The following is a 19,654-nucleotide window of genomic DNA, read 5'->3' on the forward strand; positions in this document are numbered from 1 at the left end:
AATTCACATGTGATTTGGTTCTTCTTTATTCTCTAAAAGTACAAAAGCAACAGTCAGGATTTGTAATATTAACATATTTCACATATTCACCTGTTTCACCATGACAATGCACCCACCTCAACTGGCGTTCAAGTAATAGAATTTCCAAGTCTGTTTTTCTGATTTGCCAGTCCAGGTACACCATTTCTTTCTCGGTTTTTTGTATGGTTTTCATTAGGTGCACCCTGTACAACTCTTTTACCGGCAACTCGGAAACATATGGACGACATTTAATTCCTGCAGTTCTACATACAGATTTAACATGGTATTGACTGAAAATCTCACTGTGTCAAGCTGTGCTCTAGAAGTTGATGGACCCTCCTCTTGGTGATGCCCAGCCATGTTCTGTTGAAGGACAAGAATGTGCTAGTTTGTCCATTATCTATGCTCATCACTTCAGTGTACATGTCACACTCCAAATTCCACTCAAGAATGTAAATGAATATGAATGGGTAGAGCAGTGCCACTAGCTATACATAATATTAAGACACACTTCAGTAGGCCCCTCCGGATCTCTCCCTGTGGCAGCAGACAGCGCCTCCTCCTCCTCTATATAATTCAGATTGCATATATATATATATATATATATACTGTATATATATATATATATATATATATATATATATATAAGTTTTATTTAAAAAAAAGACATAAGTGTATACTTGCATCTGATGTAGGCACTTGTGTCCTGGGGGGTGACAGGCTCAGATGAGCTTCCCCCGGGGATGCCTTCAGCCACAGGGCAACCCCTGTATTGGCTGAGAGCCAGCTCCTCAGCCTCTGACAGAGGTGGTGGAGGTGGCCCTCCACCCGTTTTTCGGGCCTCTGCCTTCTTTCTGTTGGCTGAGCAGAACTCAATGTTTGCAATCTGAATTAATATTTACGTTACGTTTAATAGCCTAAGTCAATTAAAAATAAAAAAATAAATCAAAGTGAGGTGCAATCATAGCCTAGCAAAATATGCCTTACCTTTTTGAATGATGTTTTTATGTTTCATTTTGAGCTGCTTCCAAGTCCTCCTTTCTCCTGTTGGATTGCACCTAAATGAAAAACTCAGATTTCATTCCTACTTATATTCATAACTATAGGCTATGCTACGATCTTACGGTTAAATGTTACGTCAATGGAATAGTACGTTCAAACTTACGCGTTGACTCGGGCAGCAATTTTCTCCCATGGGTCTCTCTCTCCTTCGCTGCTGCAGCTGTGTTGCATTTGCGGCGAAATATGTGCTCATATTCTCCGTAGCCCAGCAAAAGGATCTCCAACTCCTTAATAAGTTGTGAAATAAGTTGATCTTTTTTTTTTCTCGGTTGTCATGGTGACTCGTGGTATCGGGGCTCCATTGATGATGGCTTTTTATAGTGGTTGTGCACGCGCGTACCTCGAGGTTAACATACTCAGAGTTGATTGAACTAACTCAGATCAGCTGTTCTGGAACCGGATACTCAGAGTTTCCCGACTCAGAGTAAGTCAACTCAGAGTTCAGGGATAGACTCAGAGTGTGTTGAACCTGCTTTCTGGAATACCCCTCAGGACTTGATAACCTCAAACCTGTCTTTTCTTTAGAAAACAACAAAAAACACTTTTCTTTTTCACTTTTGTTTTAATAAAAATTCACAAATTCAATAAATTCACTCACTCACTCGTCATCCTGAACGAGACACAAAGAGCGGATTCAACCAAATAAATAAATACTTTGTTCACAGACTGAGGTTCAAACAGATGTCAGGTCTTTGTTGGTCGACACGTTCTTGTTGTTTGGCAACAAGTTGGTCAACTGCTGGTTCTTCAGTGCGACCGCCTCCTTCACTCTGAACACAAAAACAACAACATTTTCTACACCACGTACAAACTTCTATTATGTAAGAAACATGGTATTGTATTAAAATTATTCGAAAGAAAACCATATTTTATCTACTGGAAACACTTTAGAATAATGAATTAACATGACTTTATTAAGGCATTAACTAACAGTTAAGTAATGTTTCTAACTCACCATATTTTCTCCTTATTCTGGTTATTTAAGTTATTAACTTGTACATTTTGAATTATTTACTCATAAATATAAATCTACTGTTAATGTTCGAATAAAAAGTCAGAAATCTGAGAAAATCTGACCTTTATTTCAGAATTCGGACTTTTTTTCTTTAAATTTTCACATGACCTTAATCCTCTTCCGTAGTTCGTTTTATTTTGCTCTTTTTTCAACTTTTATCTCTATTTCATTTATTGACCCTTCCTCACTTTGCAGTCTAATTTTTTCAATAATTCTGTTGACCGTGAAAGTTTAATTAAAAATTGAATAAATACACCAATTTTTACCGTTTTTACTTCAAGTATTTCAGAAAAATTCATAAATAAAGCATACTGTTTTTGCCGTGACTGTCTGAAATTAAAAATATTTTCACAATCATGACTCTTTTTTCGCTGCATTTCAAGTCTAATATTGCATTCATTTTAGGAAAAATAAATTAGTTTTCACATTCCTGACACTGGATATGAAAAAAATCTGAGCTTTCGCAAAAGTCACGACATCAAACTGTCAGAGGACGGATCAGCAGTGGACACTCACTTGTTGGGGAACTCGATGTCGTTGATGGTTTCGGGCAGCGGAACGCCTCTGGTTTCAGGAAGCAGCAGAACCAAACCTCCGGCCAGGAACGCCAGAAAACCTGCACAAACACACCGAGCAACACGCACTCATTTCAACAATACTATTCCAATAATCCACAGGATTATTCGTCAGAATGAGAGCGAGTAAGAGGGATGCTGGGTTCGCAAACGAGATGCATTCAACGACCGAGGTAAATTCCATCACTTCTGTGGGATCTGTCAAATAGTTATGTCCTCTTACCACTGTTATTTTACAGTTTTAAATAAAAATAATACTGTTATATTTATTTTTCTTATATTTTTAATTTTCCCATGACCCCCAAGCTCTCTGTAAATGAAGCCGAGATTATGATAAAACGCACCTCTGAGCTGTTTTAACAAAAGCAACTGAGTCTCAACGGCTCTCGTGTGTATGTTACGCACACAACACAAGGCTTGCTGTCTTCATGGGTGGGACAGGTCAAAGACGCTTACGTTAGCTGAACTGTACCATTAAAAAGACTTCAATACAACAACACTGCTGAAAGCGGATCGATATGACTGAACGGGCTGTGATTTAGTTCACGATGGTCGATTATTAAGTCTTTTTTAACTGATCTACAGTTTGACATTGCGCGGTTTCTGACCTGATACTGATGTTTAAAACAAGAATTGGAGTCTTGCAGTAAATGCTTGTCCTACCGAAGATGATGAGCGGCAGCTCCAGCCAGATGGCAGCGAGTCTGTAGAGCAGGAATGGAGCCACGATTCCTCCAACGTCACACAGAGTGGAACAAACAGACACGCCCAGGTTCCTGTACACAGAACAACAACCTGTCATTGTCTATACTGTATATACTGCATATCTACTGTGTATCAGGGTTCCCACACATCAAAGGAGAATTTGTCCTTGATGGCGTCCACTTTTGAACAGGTGAATTTGTTTACCTGACAAACGTCGGATAGAGCTCAGTGTTGACGAAGACCACCATCTCAAAGGTCATGGTGATTCCCAGACGCCCGATACACGCCACCACCGTCTTTAACCAGAGCAAACCTTCAGGAAAAAGCAAAACAAAAACACGTCTTCGTTCTTTTCCTATGGCTCATATTTGCAACTTTGTCGAGTCATACTCTCATTCTCGTACTCACTGTCGGGAAGGAAGGCGGTGATGAAGCAGGAGGCGCCGGCAATGATGTTGGCAGAGGCGAAGGGAAGTCGCCGGCCGATGCGTTCGATGGTGAAGAGGATGAGGAAGGCGGCAGGAAACTCCACCAGACCAGAGATGAGGAAGTCGATGTAGACGTTTCCTCCCAGAATGCCCAGTCTCATGATCAAACCCTGGTAAACCACAGCGCTGGTGAACCTGGAGGAGGCAGCGACAGCAGTTTTTTGAGTTTTTAAAAACGAGTCTGTTCCAAAAACACAGCGTCAGAGTAAAAACTGACCAGTTGTAGCTGAGGATTAACGTGTGCTTTCTCATGTTTGGAGTTCTGATCAGGTCCATGAAGGATGCCGTGGTGGAGACAGCGTTGTCGTCTCTCAGATACTGAACAGAACAGAGTTTCAGAAATAATGCTAATTAGCATCTATGCATTTCTCTGTGCTAGTTGGCTAACTAGTCATCTATGTATTCTCTATGCTAGTTGGCTATCTAGCCATCTATGCATTGTTCTATGCTAGCTGGCTAACTAGCCATCTATGTATTGTTCTATGCTAGCTGGCTAAAAAGCCATCTATTTATTTTAATATGCCAGTTGGCTAACTAGCCATCGATGTATTGTTGATGCGAGTTGGCTACCTAGCCATCTATGTGTTTTTCTATGCTAGTTGGCTAACTAGCCATCTATGTATTTCCTATGGTAATTGGTTAATTAGCCATCTATTTATTTTTCTATGCTAGCATCATCATTACAGAGGAACAAAGACACCAGAGAATGTTCTGATTTAAAAAGCTACATTTTATAAATAAATATACAAACTACAATGAGCGAACTAAAACCTTTCAACAAAATGAATTAAGAAGTCCATTAATTTTTATAAACCACCTCTGTATCTGTCCACCATTTGTTGTCTTAGTGAGTGTCTTTGATATACCTCGATGTTTTTGGACAGAGTCCTCTTGTTTTCTTTGGCCATGTCCTCTGTGATCTTCACTGCTTGGGACCTTTTGTTTTGAGACAGGAGCCATCTGGGAGATTCAGGGATGAACCTGCAAGAAGAGAATGTTCATGAGGAAAACGGAGATGGAGAAAGATGAAGTGATGAGAAAACCAAAAATCAAAGAAACCACAACAGGGGCGTGTCTCACCAGTAGTAGAACAGGAAGACGATGTAGGGGGCAGTGATGGCAACCTGTATCCAGCGCCAGTCTGTGATGAAGTAGGCGAGCAGAGGGAGGAGGAGGATGCCGATGCTGAAGAACATCTGATAAAGGACTCCCACTGTACGTCTGTACTCGACTCCCACGACCTCTGTCACTGAAGAACATGAGGACAACGCACATTTGTGAGGAGAGACAGGGGAAAGATAAGAGTGGAGTGAAATGATGAGATAAAATCTTACACATCACGTATCCGGCCATCCAGCCCGATTTCACGCCGAACCCGTAAAGCATTCTGAAAACCAGTAAACACACGTAGTTGGGAGCGACGGCCACCATGATCCCTGTGATCGCGTTCAACAGGCTCGACATGAGGAAACTCATCTTCCTGCCAAACCTGGAGACACAAACAAAGCACATGACGGGGAAAAAAGAAGCTGGTTGAAAATTGTTTTTCTGTAGTAAATCAGCTAGCATAGATAAATAAATATATGCTAGTAAACCAGCTTAGCATAGACAAATATGTTAGTAAACCAGCTAAGAATAGACAAATTTGCTAGTAAACCAGCTAGCATAGATAGATATGCTAGTAAACCAGCTAGCATAGACAGACAGAGAGCAAATAAATAAATAAAAGTGTAGGGTGATGTTGTAATGATAATTAAAATGTCTACAAATTATATTTCGGTATATCCATTATAAAACGATGTATATTTGGTCAGAGTCAAAAGCTAATCAATCTCTTTTGACAGTGGAACACAACTCGCCAAATCAATCACGGATTTACCTGTCGGCCAGGTAACCAATAGCGATGCTCCCGATCAAGAATCCCACGTTAAGAGTGGCCTGGTACATGTCGACCAACCATTCATCTGAACACACCAGGTCAAACTGCAACAAAACACACAAGTAAGACACAAGTTATGAGCATGTTTGTTTTCTCTTAATCTCCTTTATAAAAATCTAGCTAATTTAGCAAAGATGAGTTTCTTCATGAAAAGTGTTTTTGTAATTGGAATGCATTAAAAAAATCACAAATAAACTAACAAACAAAGGAAGATCTTAGATGATTTACTAAACACTCTCATGTCTACTGTACAGGAAGTACAAAGCTACACAATTAGCAGTGATAAGCATAGCTTAGCTTAACATAAAGCCTGGAAGCAGTGGCAAAACTGATTTACTTTTGTTGTTTTATAGGTTTTTCTTTTCGATTTATGCAGGTCTAGAAACTTATAACTTTGCCATCACTTGTTTTATTTTTATAATGTTTTGTTCTGGTTTTTTTCATTTATATTTTTGAAAAAAACTAAGTTCCTAACAGATAAAACTGTAAATTATACTGAATTGCTGACAATAGTTGTCAGATATTACAGACCAATTGTTCTCTGACAGTTGAATTGTTCTTACCTCCGTAACAAAGGACTGTCGTCCCTCATAGTCATACTCCCAGCCTTCCTTGCAGGTGGTTCTGGGGGTTCTGCTCAGGTCCAGCTCCAGAGTGTCACATGTTAGCGCTGTGCTGTTCCAGTCCACATCATATCGCTTGCAGCTGCTGTGCTGATCCCCGACAGAGCCGTTCACCAGAGGCACCGTGAGCCTGCGAGTGTTGGCCAGACTCCAGCCGCACGCTTCCCTCCGCTCCACCACCGCCGAGTCCCGGCACCAGTGGTTCGGCGTGAAGCCCTGGAAGACGATGCCGACGTACACACCTGAGAAAGGAATGGACACCAGACAAAACAGGGCAAAGAGGCGCTTCTGACACCGGCCGAACTTGCCGGCTTCTTCCAGGATGTCGTCGAATGTCGTCATGGTTCAGAGGAGTTCAAAGCGTTTGTCTGTAAAACTGTCAGGAACAACTCTGACCAGGTCCTGTCTCCAGCCTCGGTCCGTGTCTGATGTCTCCTCTTCCTGTTGTGCCTCTAGGATTTTTAACATGAGGAGCAGGAGCAAAGGTCCACACAAAGACGTCATTGCAGTGTAGCGGAGCATGATTTGTTTGTTATCACTTCTTCAGACGTCAACTGCCAAAATCAATGGTTTATTAACATAAATGCATCAACAGAGCTGAGCAGCCTCTCTTTCTTTCTCTCTGCATCCCATAATTACACAGTCAGTAGTGCTGTCAATCAGTTACATTTAAATGGGCAGCCCATGGACAAGTGAAAGGAGAACTTGCCATGTAAGTGGAAGGTCAGATCAACAGCTGGAGTAACTCTGAGCAAAGCAACCAACCCCCATCATCCCCGGGCTTCTCCTAATCCCAGGAAGGTTCCTAGAAGAGGATGTTTTAAATGCAGAGAGGAATTTCCCTACGGTAGTACAAAAAAAAAAAAGAGAATCTACTGAACGTGAAGATGTTGGTACTCAAAAGGTTGCTTTTGAGCAGTTGCTCATTTGTTCAAACACTACACAGATGGAACTGAGACAAAACAGAGGAAGAACTGGTCTGCCCAATAGATCAGGAACTGAATAAAGGTTGTAAAAATACAGACAAAACCATTGAAACACCCAGTAGCTAGAGGACAGGGTTCCGACACAGATCCTCTCCAGGTTACTCTGTATGTTCGGTTTTGAAGATAGGACGAGAGTAGGGTAAGTGCAGAGCCTGAGACACCTAGTTCTTGAAGGGAGGAAGTAAGGATCTGGTGGTTAACTGTGTCAAACGCTGCAGAAAGGTCCAAGACGATGAGCACAGAGGAGAGAGAGGCAGTCCTGGCAGTATGGAGTTGCTCAGTGACAGCAAGAAGTGCAGTTTCGGTCGAGTGACCTGCTTTAAAACCAGACTGAAGAGTATCGAGAAGGTTGTTCCGGTGAAGGTAGGAGGAGAGTTGATTAAAGATAGCACGCTCCAGAGTTTTGGAAAGAAAAGGAAGAAGAGAGACAGGTCTGTAGTTATTTACTTCAGACGGGTCAAGGGTGGGTTTTTTAAGGAGGGGGGTCCCTCTGGCCTATTTAAGAGAGTCCAGAAAGTAACCAGATGATAGAGATGTGTTAATGAGATGGGTAAGGAAAGGAAGAAGATCAGAAGCAATTGACTGAAGGTGAGAAGGGATAGGGTCAAGGGGGCAGGAGGTGGGGCTGGCAGAGGATATTAGGGAAAGAACTTGATCATGAGATAGAGGGGTGAAAGAGGATAGAGAAGGAGATTTGTGGTTGGTAGAGTGGTGAGATCAGGAGGTGGGGTTGTGAAAGAAGAGCGAATGTCATCTTTTTTGTGAAGCAGTTGACAAAGTGAATTGGTAGAAGGGAGGAGGAAGGAGGAGGAGTGGGGGGGTCAAGGAGGTTAGAGAAGATAGAGAAAAGTTTTTTGGGGTTAGAGAAAGAGGTTTGAATTTTAGTCTGATAGAAAGATTGTTTGGCTGCAGAGATAGAGGCAGTGAAGGTGGAGAGAAGAGAATGATAGGAAAGCAGGTCGTCAGGGTGTTTTGATTTCCTCCATTTCCTTTCTGCTGCCCGTATCGTGGCTCTCTCAGCACGCACTGAGTCAGACAACCACGGGGAGATGAGAGGAGAAACATCTACAAGAAGAACTTCAAGTAAAGTCCTGTGACAAGTAAAATCTGGGATCAATCGCGAATTATCCTGATGAAGTCTCGAGTCAAGTGACATCAAAGTGAGTCCAAAGTCAGAGTCAGGTGTCCGTCTAGACAAGTAGACAAGTCATTAAAGATTAATCTAAGATGTGTTGTGATTCTGTGACAAGTCAAAGTCTGAGATCATTAACGAATGGTCAAGTCAAATTTGACTTGAGTCAAGTGAAGTCCAAGTGAGTCAGAAGTCAGAGTCAGGTGTCCGTCTAAAACAGGGGTGCTCACACTTTTTCAGCATGCAAGTTACTTATAAAATGACCAAGTCAAAATAATCTACCTTCTCCAAAAATGCAAAATATATATTTATTTAGAAATATATTGAGAATTCTTTATATGTACAATGTATGTTGATGTACCTTGCATAACCACATGAGCCCATATTGCACAACACAACAATTAACTATGTACATTTTTTGTCATTACCTGACTTTACTCTGATGACTTCCACTGAATGGAATCAGCCAGGGATGCATAGTCCGGACAGTAGCTGCTGACAGCCAGCCTCAAGCACACTTCCAAATGATCATCAAACGCACTTTGAAAATGTCATCGTGAAAAAAAAGTCCTCCTCCCATTCCGTATGAAAGTGATAAGTTTTTGTCTTTTTAATTGGTCCAGCTCCCCCACTCATTTTATACACTTTTTTAAGTTTAAGAGAAAAAAAACGGGCTAAAAATTGGAGGTAACTCGCTAGCTATCTTGTTAGTTTTGCCGCTGCACTTAGCGCCGTTGTTTGCGCATGCGCAGTGACCTAAGTGTCAGAAAAAGTCAGATGTTATCTGACTTGCTGCCCTGTATATCAATCAAGTGACAGGATGGATGATAGGCTGACGTCTATTTTTTTTATATAGTAGATCGCGATCAACGTACTGAGCACCGCTTGTCTAAAACAAGTCATTAAAGATTAATCTAAGATGAGACTCTTTCTGTGACCAGCCCAATCTGAGATCATTAACGAAGGGCCCTGATTAAGACTCTAGTCAAAGTCATCATAGGTCCATCGTAATGGATTCCAAGACAAGTCTTGAGTAAATTAAGATTAATCCATGCTGATTAGTCTCATGGATTAATCTCTAAAAAGTCCAAGTCTGAGATCATTGAAGACGAGTCTTGAGCGAGTATTAAGAATCTAGTCTTTAACTGATGTGAGACAAGTTTTAAGTGATATAGGACAAGTTCAGGTCAACTCTCTAAGGATTCGAGACATCTACGGTGTTTTTCAAAGTTCTTCCAGACAAGTCTCAAGTTGTTCTGACGAGTCCAGGTAGAGTCAATTATATTAGTCCTTATCCCAAGTAAATGAAGACAATCTTGTCTTTTGTGATATTTCGAGTCCTTCGCAGGGCCGGTTCTAGGCAGGCATATATGAGGGGGCAGTTAGAAATGTGAAGGGGGCATCATGTGTACACATCATGCTCCAGCACTTATTTTTCTGTGCTTATAGTAACGATGCTTTCTTCATTGAAAAGGGTATGTGTCCAACCCCAACCTAAAGAAGTGGATTGCACTTTGTCAGGCCTCTTAAGGTCACTGAGGCACACAAACCCCCTGACCACAGTAAGGTGGCAATCCCTCAGGGGGGGAAACTGAAAAATAAAAATAAAATAAATGAATAAAATAAAATGAAAAAATAAAACATCCTTCATCCAGATTTTATCAACCAACAACATAACATCTATCTTAACTGGATGGCCTAATTCTCAAATTTTAACCTAAAATAGGACTTCACACACTATAGTCAATATTTACAAAACTGAAAGGTAGTCTTATGAATAATAATAAAACATCTTCTCAAACTAATTTATAAAACACAACAGATATACAGCAGAACTTTTTTTTTGGCAACTTAACAGCTCAGAAAACGAATTTCTCTCCGCTGTGATTATATATATATATAAAAAAAAACTGTACAGAACTACAGCCTGGGGCGGGTTTTACGTAGGGGTCCGTCAGACACAGGTCACTTGTCTTCAGTTTGTCACATGCAGTGGACATGGCGCTGCTCCTTCAAAGTCTAACCCACTCCGTGGCCGTGCTGAAACCTGACACAAACTGTCAGGCTACGTCTTGGCTCATTTACATACTGCAACAGTGATTGGATGTTTACTGAGGGCTGAGGGGTGCGTGCGTGCGTGTGCGTGTCTGTGCTGCGCAGCCTGTCAATACAAGCACAGCGGAGGGACAGAGAGATGAGAGGGATGTATCGTGTGTGTGTCCCTTTTTCGGCGGATTTTTCCGCCACTGCAGATTATTTTGTCAACTTGTAATGTATATTAATTTTGTGAGTATATTAAAATGTGCTTTCTCAAATTCCAAAATTTCGATTTGAGGGGGCAATACATTTATTTAAGGGGGCTCTGCCCCCTCTTGCCCCTGCGTAGAGCCGGCCTCGGTCCTTCGAGGTAGGAATTGCCTCGGAGGACTCAAAATGTCGCAATTTCAGTTTCCTGTTTCAACAGATTCTTCAATGAAACCACAACAGTAATAAACAGCAGATCTCTCATTTATTCAAATAATGCATTTTTTTTTTTACATCAATGTTTTCTTTTAAATAGGAAAACTGGCAAAGAGCTGAAAGAAAAAGAAACATACGAGACAGCATAACTTACACAAACCAAAAACATAATAATGATCTCCCATAATCACCCCCAATCTTCACAGAAAATGTTTTGTCCCGTTTGATTCTACATCTCGCTCTCAGACCCCGAGTTTCACATTTAAACAAAAACAAAACAAAACAGGAAGCAGCTCTCTGCTCGAGGGTCCATTCGTGCGGTCTTGGGGAGGTTGGGGGTCAGCATGTGGTACAGCTGCAGCCGAGCCGCGCAGACTTTGGTGCCAAACACAGCAGCAGGACAAAACAGACGTTTCAAACTTTGACTTCTTCACACAGTACCTTTCCGTTTGTCAGGAAGTGCTACGACGTCTCCTTGGGGACAGAGACAAGACGAGTCTCAAAGTGCGAGAAAACCCCCAAAAAAACCCAGCTTCAACCTCGAGGCTGTGCGACCGTTCAATAACATCGCAATACAATCCAATCTCCGATGGATACATGACGGAAAAGGTTGAGACGTCGTATGAGACGTTTGAAAAGTTTCTTTGCTAATGTTTTACATTACACTGCAGTAACAATATGGTGAAAGAATGGTGAAAAAAAATGTGTAATAGTGGAATAAAACCATTAATTTCCATAGAAATCAAAGTAATAACGTTAATAAGAATGGGAATTTCAAAGCCAAGGTGTTACAGACCATCTATACTGTTATTAACGTCTTATTACATATAATTAATAGTTATTACCAAGCTGTTAACTGCATATTACTTTGGAAATGTCCCATTATTACAGTAGTATTACCATACAATTGTTATTACCGACATATTACCCGACGTTAACTTTGGTAATAACATATTACAGTGTAATTACGGCCTTATTACATACTATTTACACTTATGTTGTTAACAGCCTATATCTTTGGAAATAACATCTGATTATTATTGTTATGATCACCTTATTACAATAAAATTAACAGTTATTACCAGCATATTACTTTGGAAATAACGTGTTATTCCTGTAATGTTATGTTCTTGTTGCCACACTAATTACACTGCTGTTACCAAGATGTTACTTGAGGAAATAAGATGTTATTACTGTGTAGTTACAGCTTTATTACCTATTAAGAACAGTGTTACGTTGTTTCCTGCGTATAACTTTTGGTAATAACATGTTATTACAGTAGTACTGTGTCCTTGTTTTTGCACTTTTTACAGTGTTATGACCAAGATGTGGAAATAACACGTTATTAATGTGTAATTACCACCTTATCACACACTATTTAACGTCATTGTTTCCTAGCTATTGCCTGTTGTTACTCTGGAAATCATATGGCATTACAGTAAGATTAATGTTGTTATCATATAGCTAGATTTTGCACGAGGAAATAAAGTGCTATTAGCCAAATATTACGTTATTATATTTATAACAAACTATTACCATGTTACTGTAGTGTAATGTAACGTTAAAAAACCAAAACTAGACTGGTCTCTTCTACTTTCTCTCAGTATCTGAGATTTATCGCAATCATTACCGAAATAAATGTTTGAAAACACCCAAAAAATGTCCATCAAGTCTGCGAGCGACGAGCTAAAATGTCACGCTTTGCTTCACGTCACAGACGATATCATCGACGTCTCATTGCCGTGAATTTGCAGTTTGCAGGTTCTGTAAATTTCATGTTCTTTGGAAAACTTTACCTGTGTGTTTCCTCGTCCTCGAACGTCGTCCATTACCATGACATCATAAGTGCGACGTAGCCGTCAGCGATGTTAGTTTGTGACGATAAAACTGTGGCGGGTTTTTTTTGCGTATCGTTTTAACGGCACGTCCTAATCTAAAACATCTCACATATATAAAATACTGATGTTTTTAACAACGCAAATGCGATTTCTTTTTTTCTTTTTCTTTTTTTACATTGGCGTAAAAAGCTTTAGAAATACCCTGAACGGACTTTAGTGATGACATCACACGTCTGTTAATAACTGTAGTTTGTGTGGATTCAATACTGTTGAAGCTCATAAAGGGGGAATTCCGATGGACAAAAATGTGGTTTAATCCATGGTTTTTACATTCACTATAAACATATTTAAGAGATTCATTTCTGAATCTTCTGTTTTTTAACAACACATTCTTTAGAGAAGTGGTTCCCAAAGTCTGGTTGGGAACCACAGATGGGTCACAGGAAATTTTTGTGGGTCACCAAAATTTTTTTCCCCCAACGTTTTTGGGTGTGTATACAGAACGCTGTAAATAACATAAAATCTACAGACACGGCTGTAAATTAGCTGCTATGTTAACAAGCACACGTGTTAAGAGATTTATATTGTGATTAATCCTTTTAAAAAGTAGGTCCCCGTATAGAAAACACTGCCTTAAAACACTTTAGGGAGGGAATGATAATCTGGACCAAAACCAATGATTTTTCTTTACTAAAGGTTACCTTTTTTCAATTAACTGTAGGATGGAAAATGTCAAAATCGTGAAAAATGCACATATTTTTTTCAACTTCAACTCGATTATGATACAAAATAAAACCCTTAATTCAGATTAGCAGTTTAGCAGCATTTAACTGGCAACTTTAGTTTGAATAAACAAAATTAAAGATGAATTCAGTAACGTTTTTAAGGAGACTTCAACTGTACCTGAATCATGAAAATATTTGGGTATGTCGGCTTGTAAATGACAGATTAACTGATTAGCACAGCAGATTAAATTGTATTTATAGTTATTTTATTGATTATTGAAGTTGTTTTTTCAGTGTTTTTGGGATTATGACATTTTGTAATCTGGAAAAACAGAATTGCAAATAACTAGTATTCTCATTAAAAGACGATGGACTGATTCTAAACTGTGAGGAATAAAAGTCTGTAAAAGTGTGTAAATTCACCAGTTTTTGGATTCACCTGGATCAACAAATCCTGGGTCAACACTGCTTATTTATGACTAAATGTGTTAAATCGACGTCAACTCAATGTTTCTTTGATATATTTGAGGTTGTCTTATCATCACATGCATTTGGCTAAGAAGTAAACAAAAAAAGGATTTCAACTCTTGGCTTTTAACGAGTTAAAATCTCACTTTTTGACAAAAAGGCGACGACGACGTTCAACCATCACAGACCTGAACAAATCGGAACCGAGCCCCGTAACGTAACGCCACGTGACGTACGAGAGTGTGCAAGAACAAAAAAGAAGAAATCCCAACTTTCTTTGAAGAAATATGGCTTTAGCGGGAGTTTCAAAAAACATCGCAAGTTTCACTTTCAGCGGCGAGTCGTCGTCGACCGTCCATTCACACTTAAGGCCGTCTCTATTTCCACACAGAACAGAGATCTACGTACACGTAATCAGCTCAGACAGACATTTAAATAATTAGCGGAAATAACATTTTCACGACATAAAGAACCCAAAAAAAAAAGAAGAAGAAAACGTCCACGTTTTAGAACAGTTTATATATCGTCTATGTACAAACGTCTCTGCTCCAAACGAGAGAGAGAAAACAACGCAGAGTGAAGTCATCGTCGGGAAGGCATCGCGCGCTTTCTTTACCGAGAGGAAAAGAAAGAGAGATCGTCTGCTTTTTTTTTCTTTCGAATCATAGCAACTGTAAACAACGAGAAAAAAAGTGTCTTCATTTTCCCTTTTTTTTTTCTTTAAAGAAACAACAACACCTACAAAAGTACCGTTTGCTGCTGAAGACCAAACCCCAGAAGTTGTTTTTTTTTTTTCTCTGAACGTAAATGTTGAAAAGAAAACAAAAATAAATAATCGATGTCAGTTCATTTATGCTACAGTAAAGTGCTAAAGCAAATGGCACAGCTTTCGTTTTAAAACACTTCAACACGTTTTTGTGCCTCTGGGGTTCTTCTTCTGTTCGCGTGTTGGTAAACGTTAGCGAGACTGACGTGGATCATACTTTCACTTTCGGCATGAAGAACACTTTAAATAATCGGTGGTCGATAATAAATAAGATACCGTGTGCTAACACAGAGTTGCCGTCTGTGGGCAGTGGGCGGGGCAGAGTCTGAGTAGGTGGAGTCAACAAAAAAATGGTTTCTGATTGGTGGTCGTGACGGTGGAGACATTCACTGAGAGAGAGAGAAGAGTTCAGAGAGCGAGTACACAGGAAGCGAAGCGAGGAAGTGACATCACACCCTGAGGAGGTCCTCGTCACTGTCGTCCTCGTCCCGTTTCCTGTCGGTCACCGCGCTGTTACCGTGTTTGCCGCCCGAGGGGCGCGGCTTGCCGCTCCTCCTCTTCCGGTCTGACTCGTCCAGGAGGCCGACCAGGTCTTCGTCGCTCTCCTCCTGAGACACAGTGGACACAAAGTGAGGTTCTGAGCCAGAAACTGCCCGGGACTCCAAGTTAAAAACTCAGCAAAACATACAGAGCATCATATGTTATGTGTTAAAAATACGTTCACAGCTTAATCTCACCTTCAGGAAACCTTTTTACCAAGCATCACTTTGTAAAACAGCGAGTGAGAGCATGAAATCACCAGGAAAATGTTGTAAATCAAGTGAAAAGTCTTTCCACGACTCACCTGTAGAAAGACGCTGCGCTGAGCCGCAGACTGCCTCGACAGCCCGGACGACTTCACCACCTGCACGCCGGGGACGCTCAGCACCTCGTCCTCGCTGTCGTCCTCCTGGTCGTCCAGCGTGAACGAGCGCAGGCCGTCCGCGTTCACAGGCTTGGTCGTGATGTGGCCGTTGCCGTGGTGACTCCGGCCCTTGCCTCTGCCGCGGTGGGACGACGAGGATGACGCAGGCGGGGCCTCAAGCTCCTCCATCAGCCACTCCATCTCCTCCTCGCCGCCTTCTTCGTCCATGTTGACCTGAGGATTTGAAAGAGGAAGTTTGAGAAAATCATTGACTATTTATTCATTTTGACGATTGAGGTGGAAAAGTAAACGTCTTGTGCTCCTCGAGGGCCTCACGCAAGTTAAACATGAACAACAACAAGGGGCCCAACAGATAACTGACTCTGACTCAGTCAAAGTAAAAATGTGTAATTGAAGCGCTTAACTGGAAATGTAACAATGTAACATCAAAAACATCCACCAGTTACCTTGGAATATTTATAGGAGACTTGGTTTCCTCGTCTGCAGCAGCCGGACACTTTCTGAATCACCAGCTCCCTGCAGAGACACAATGAAGACACAATTAAGACACAGTAAAGACACAGTAAAGACAAAAAAGAGACAAAAGACAAAAAATGCACAAAAAAGAGTCAAAGACACAATGAAGAGACAAAGAAGGCACAATAAGGACACAATGAAGAGACAAAGACACAAAAAAGACAAAAAAGAGACAAAGACACAATTAAGACACAATGAAGAGACAGACACAAAAAAGACACAATGAAGAGAAAAGAAGGCACAATAAACACACAATGAAGAGACAAAGACAAAAAAGAGAAAGACACAAAAAAGAGAAAAAGACACAATTAAGACACAATGAAGAAACAAAGACACAAAAAAGAGAAAAAGACACAATGAAGAGACAAAGACACAAGGAAGAGACAAAGACACAAAAAAGAGACAAAGAAGGCACAATAAAGACACAATGAAGAGACAAAGACACAAAAAAGACACAATGAAGAGACAAAGACACAAAAATAGAGTTACACTTGTGACTTCACCTTCTCTCTCTCTTGTGCAGCAGAAGTCCCAGCAGACAAACAGACAGACCCAACAACAGGAGGCTCAGCACGATGCCGAGCGCCTGACTCTGCTGAGAAGTCACCGGAACATCGCTGCCGTCGTCGTCGTACGACTTTGCATCGACTTTACTGTAAAAAAAACAAACAGAAAGAAACAAAATTAGAAAAAATGTCACTAAATGTTTAAAAAATAGGTTTGGAATCATGACAAATAAAAACAGACAGAGCTGGTTTAGCTACAGTCCTGCTCTCTGTCGCCCTCTGTCTCCATCAGTGGTACTGCAGCCTTCATCTTTAGGATGAAGTTAAAATAAAGTAACATAAACCTCGCTGAGGGTTTTTATATCGATACAGTGTTTGAGGAGGAGTTATGACTCGATAACACACTGGATTCATTGTTGCACATTTTTAGACACGACTAAAAAAAGAAATCCCGAACAGAAAGAGAAACAGTTTGTCGCGTGTTCTCAGACACCATGAATAATGTGAGAAGAGGAACCAAAGACCTTTAAGGCTCTATCCACACGGACGTGGAACGAAACGGAAGCAATCTTTTTTGTTCCTCTGTCATGTCCTCGTTCACGCGCTGTAGTACACATGCTAGGCCTGTATGTGGCGCTGTAGAATTGCAGAGGAACTCAGGAAAGAAAATAAAAGTTATCGTAAAAGACTAAACAAGCCACGAGCAGGGACGAAGACAGAGGTGAGACTATATCGTATCCTTTTGAGATTTCGCGAAAAATAGCATTTCAGGGGTTCCCAAAATGCCTTTTCCATGTGGTTGAAAAGCAGATAAAATTTGGGTAAGAATGTGAATTCACTCACGTCAGTCCACACACGGCGTCCGTGTGCCACACAAACAGATACTGGCATTCGTCCGTTTCCAGCATGAACTCCGGGATGCCGACGCCTGCCGACGGGTTACAGTGGAACATGATGGTGGACGACACCATTTTGTTTTTCTCGCGGCCGCATGTCGACTCCGAGGGAACCATCACGTCCAGGTTTCCTCCTGAGGGACGGAGAATAAACAAGCACAAGGGAAATGTCATCAAATTGGGACCTAAACACTCAAGTTCAGTGCAGAAAACATGGACCTTGTTTTTCTTACCTTTGATGTAGTACTTGGCTTTGCTGGACGAGCCGATCCTGCGCCTGTAGGAGGCGTTGAGCTTCACCTGGCAGATGTTGGCGCCCACACAGCTGGACAGGGAGTTGTTGGTGATGCCCGACAACTGGATGTGGTAGATGTAGCGGTCGCCATTGGGACGGATGTCTCCAGACGCCTGGTGGTGACTACGAGGAGAACAATTATGGTCTGTAGTTGGATAGAGCTTTTCTAGTCTCGATGAGCTGCTTAACACGACAGTTTTCACCTATTCACACGTCTTTCATCACACATGTCTTTGCTCAAGGACACATACACTCCTGATCAAAATTTTAAGACCAGTTGAAAAGCATTGCACTGTTGGATCTTAAGAAGGTTCTAAGTAGTGCTTCAAAATGCAACAATTTTTCAACTGGTCTTAAAATTTTGATCAGGAGTGTATAAACTAGCAGAGCCAGGAATTGAACCCACAACCTTACAGTTGAAAGACAACTCCCTCACTCATTTACACACACAAACTCAGTCACTCATACTCACTTACACCCTCACTCTCTTACACACACAAACACTCACTCATATCCATCCTACAATCGACATCAGACATTTTAAAGTAGTCAACAAGTTGTCCAGCAGACTTTTACTTAAGTAATATTAATAAAAAAGTGATTTCAACTTCTACCAAAGTAATTTTCAGGTAACATACTTAGGTAGTTTTACTCAAGTATACCTTTAAGCTACTTTACATAAGACTCGTAGCTTGTATCAGGAGTAGAATCGAGCCGTTGGCAGCGAGTGTTACCTGAAATACAGAGCTCCGAGGTCCAGTATGGTCCCTGTGTCTGGAACTTGTATCGTCCCGTTGACCATCTCCACCTCACGCTGCTTCACCGCACAAGACAACCGCGTCTCCCAGCCAATCACAAACTCACACGACGCCTCGTCCACTCTGCGCACACACACACACGCACACACACGAGAGAGATTTTCAGAAAACTCTCTATGTATGTAAAAAAAAAAAACCATTGCCCATAAAACACACAACATATAAAATTGGATTCACTTCAGACAAACGTGGAAAAACACGTGTGTTTGCATGTGACCGAGTCTTCTGAGAAATCACCCTTAGTGAACTTTACCCAGAGAAACTTTAAATCTTTACTTTTAACACTGTTGTGTCATTAACTGGAAGGAGGCTAAAATCATGGAGGTGTGTGTGCGTCTGTCACCTGATGAGAACTGGATGTCCAACAGTGGAGCCACAGCTCAGCTGGATCAGCGTCTTCGCCTTCAGGCCGTTCCCACACACGTCGTCTCCTGCTGAATAACTGACGGAGATGTTTCCATCTGTAGAGAGAAGAAGGAGAAGAAAAATTAACAAATTAACAAAAGTTAAAACAAATTTACATTTTCCAAAACAAATTTACAAAATGGGAAACACTTTTACAAATACAGAAACAAATTAACAAAAGCCACAGTTCTTACAGAAAGTGAATGTCCCTATTGCTGCGCGTGACCCAGAAATGATACAGTGACTTCTATGTGTCGAAAGAATGAATACTTGTGACCGAGTGATGTTTGAAAGAGCACCGCCCCTTTGGCTCCTTTCATTCCTATGGAGTTGCTCACACAGTGCATATGTCAAAAACGCGGTCATGTGGCGTCTCGGGAACAGCGCTACTGTCAGTGAACCGTACGATGTGAAAACTTTATGAGAAATGTGAATAAATGAAGGAAATGAGGGGTTTTCTTTTACATTTTTTTAAATATTACGACAAAAC

General features: G+C 41.0%; 2 protein-coding genes across 2 annotated transcripts in view; both read right to left on the minus strand.

Moving 5' to 3' along the window:
* Positions 1 to 1,633: 1,633 nt before the first annotated feature.
* On the minus strand, positions 1,634 to 6,858 carry LOC131443795 (solute carrier family 22 member 2-like). The gene is made up of 11 exons (XM_058613768.1): positions 6,369 to 6,858; positions 5,746 to 5,849; positions 5,201 to 5,355; positions 4,947 to 5,115; positions 4,733 to 4,847; positions 4,084 to 4,184; positions 3,787 to 4,001; positions 3,583 to 3,691; positions 3,337 to 3,449; positions 2,615 to 2,714; positions 1,634 to 1,853 (listed from the first exon to the last, which is right to left on the minus strand). Exons 1-11 carry the CDS (start codon positions 6,768 to 6,770, stop codon positions 1,757 to 1,759), a joined length of 1,680 nt encoding a protein of 559 aa, XP_058469751.1. The 5' UTR covers positions 6,771 to 6,858; the 3' UTR covers positions 1,634 to 1,756.
* Positions 6,859 to 11,036: 4,178 nt separating this feature from the next.
* Positions 11,037 to 19,654, minus strand: part of igf2r (insulin-like growth factor 2 receptor) — a 47,414-nt gene continuing 38,796 nt past the window's right edge. Inside the window, exons 44-51 of the mRNA XM_058612751.1 lie at positions 19,103 to 19,220; positions 18,676 to 18,822; positions 17,880 to 18,064; positions 17,594 to 17,780; positions 16,748 to 16,897; positions 16,175 to 16,244; positions 15,648 to 15,941; positions 11,037 to 15,411 (exon numbers count right to left, since the gene is read on the minus strand). Coding sequence (XP_058468734.1) covers positions 15,253 to 15,411; positions 15,648 to 15,941; positions 16,175 to 16,244; positions 16,748 to 16,897; positions 17,594 to 17,780; positions 17,880 to 18,064; positions 18,676 to 18,822; positions 19,103 to 19,220 — 1,310 coding nt within the window. The 3' untranslated portion in view covers positions 11,037 to 15,252. The remainder of the gene's footprint in view (positions 15,412 to 15,647; positions 15,942 to 16,174; positions 16,245 to 16,747; positions 16,898 to 17,593; positions 17,781 to 17,879; positions 18,065 to 18,675; positions 18,823 to 19,102; positions 19,221 to 19,654) is intronic.

Source organism: Solea solea, chromosome 17 (genome assembly GCF_958295425.1).
Source record: "Solea solea chromosome 17, fSolSol10.1, whole genome shotgun sequence".
NCBI classification, from domain to species: domain Eukaryota; kingdom Metazoa; phylum Chordata; class Actinopteri; order Pleuronectiformes; family Soleidae; genus Solea; species Solea solea.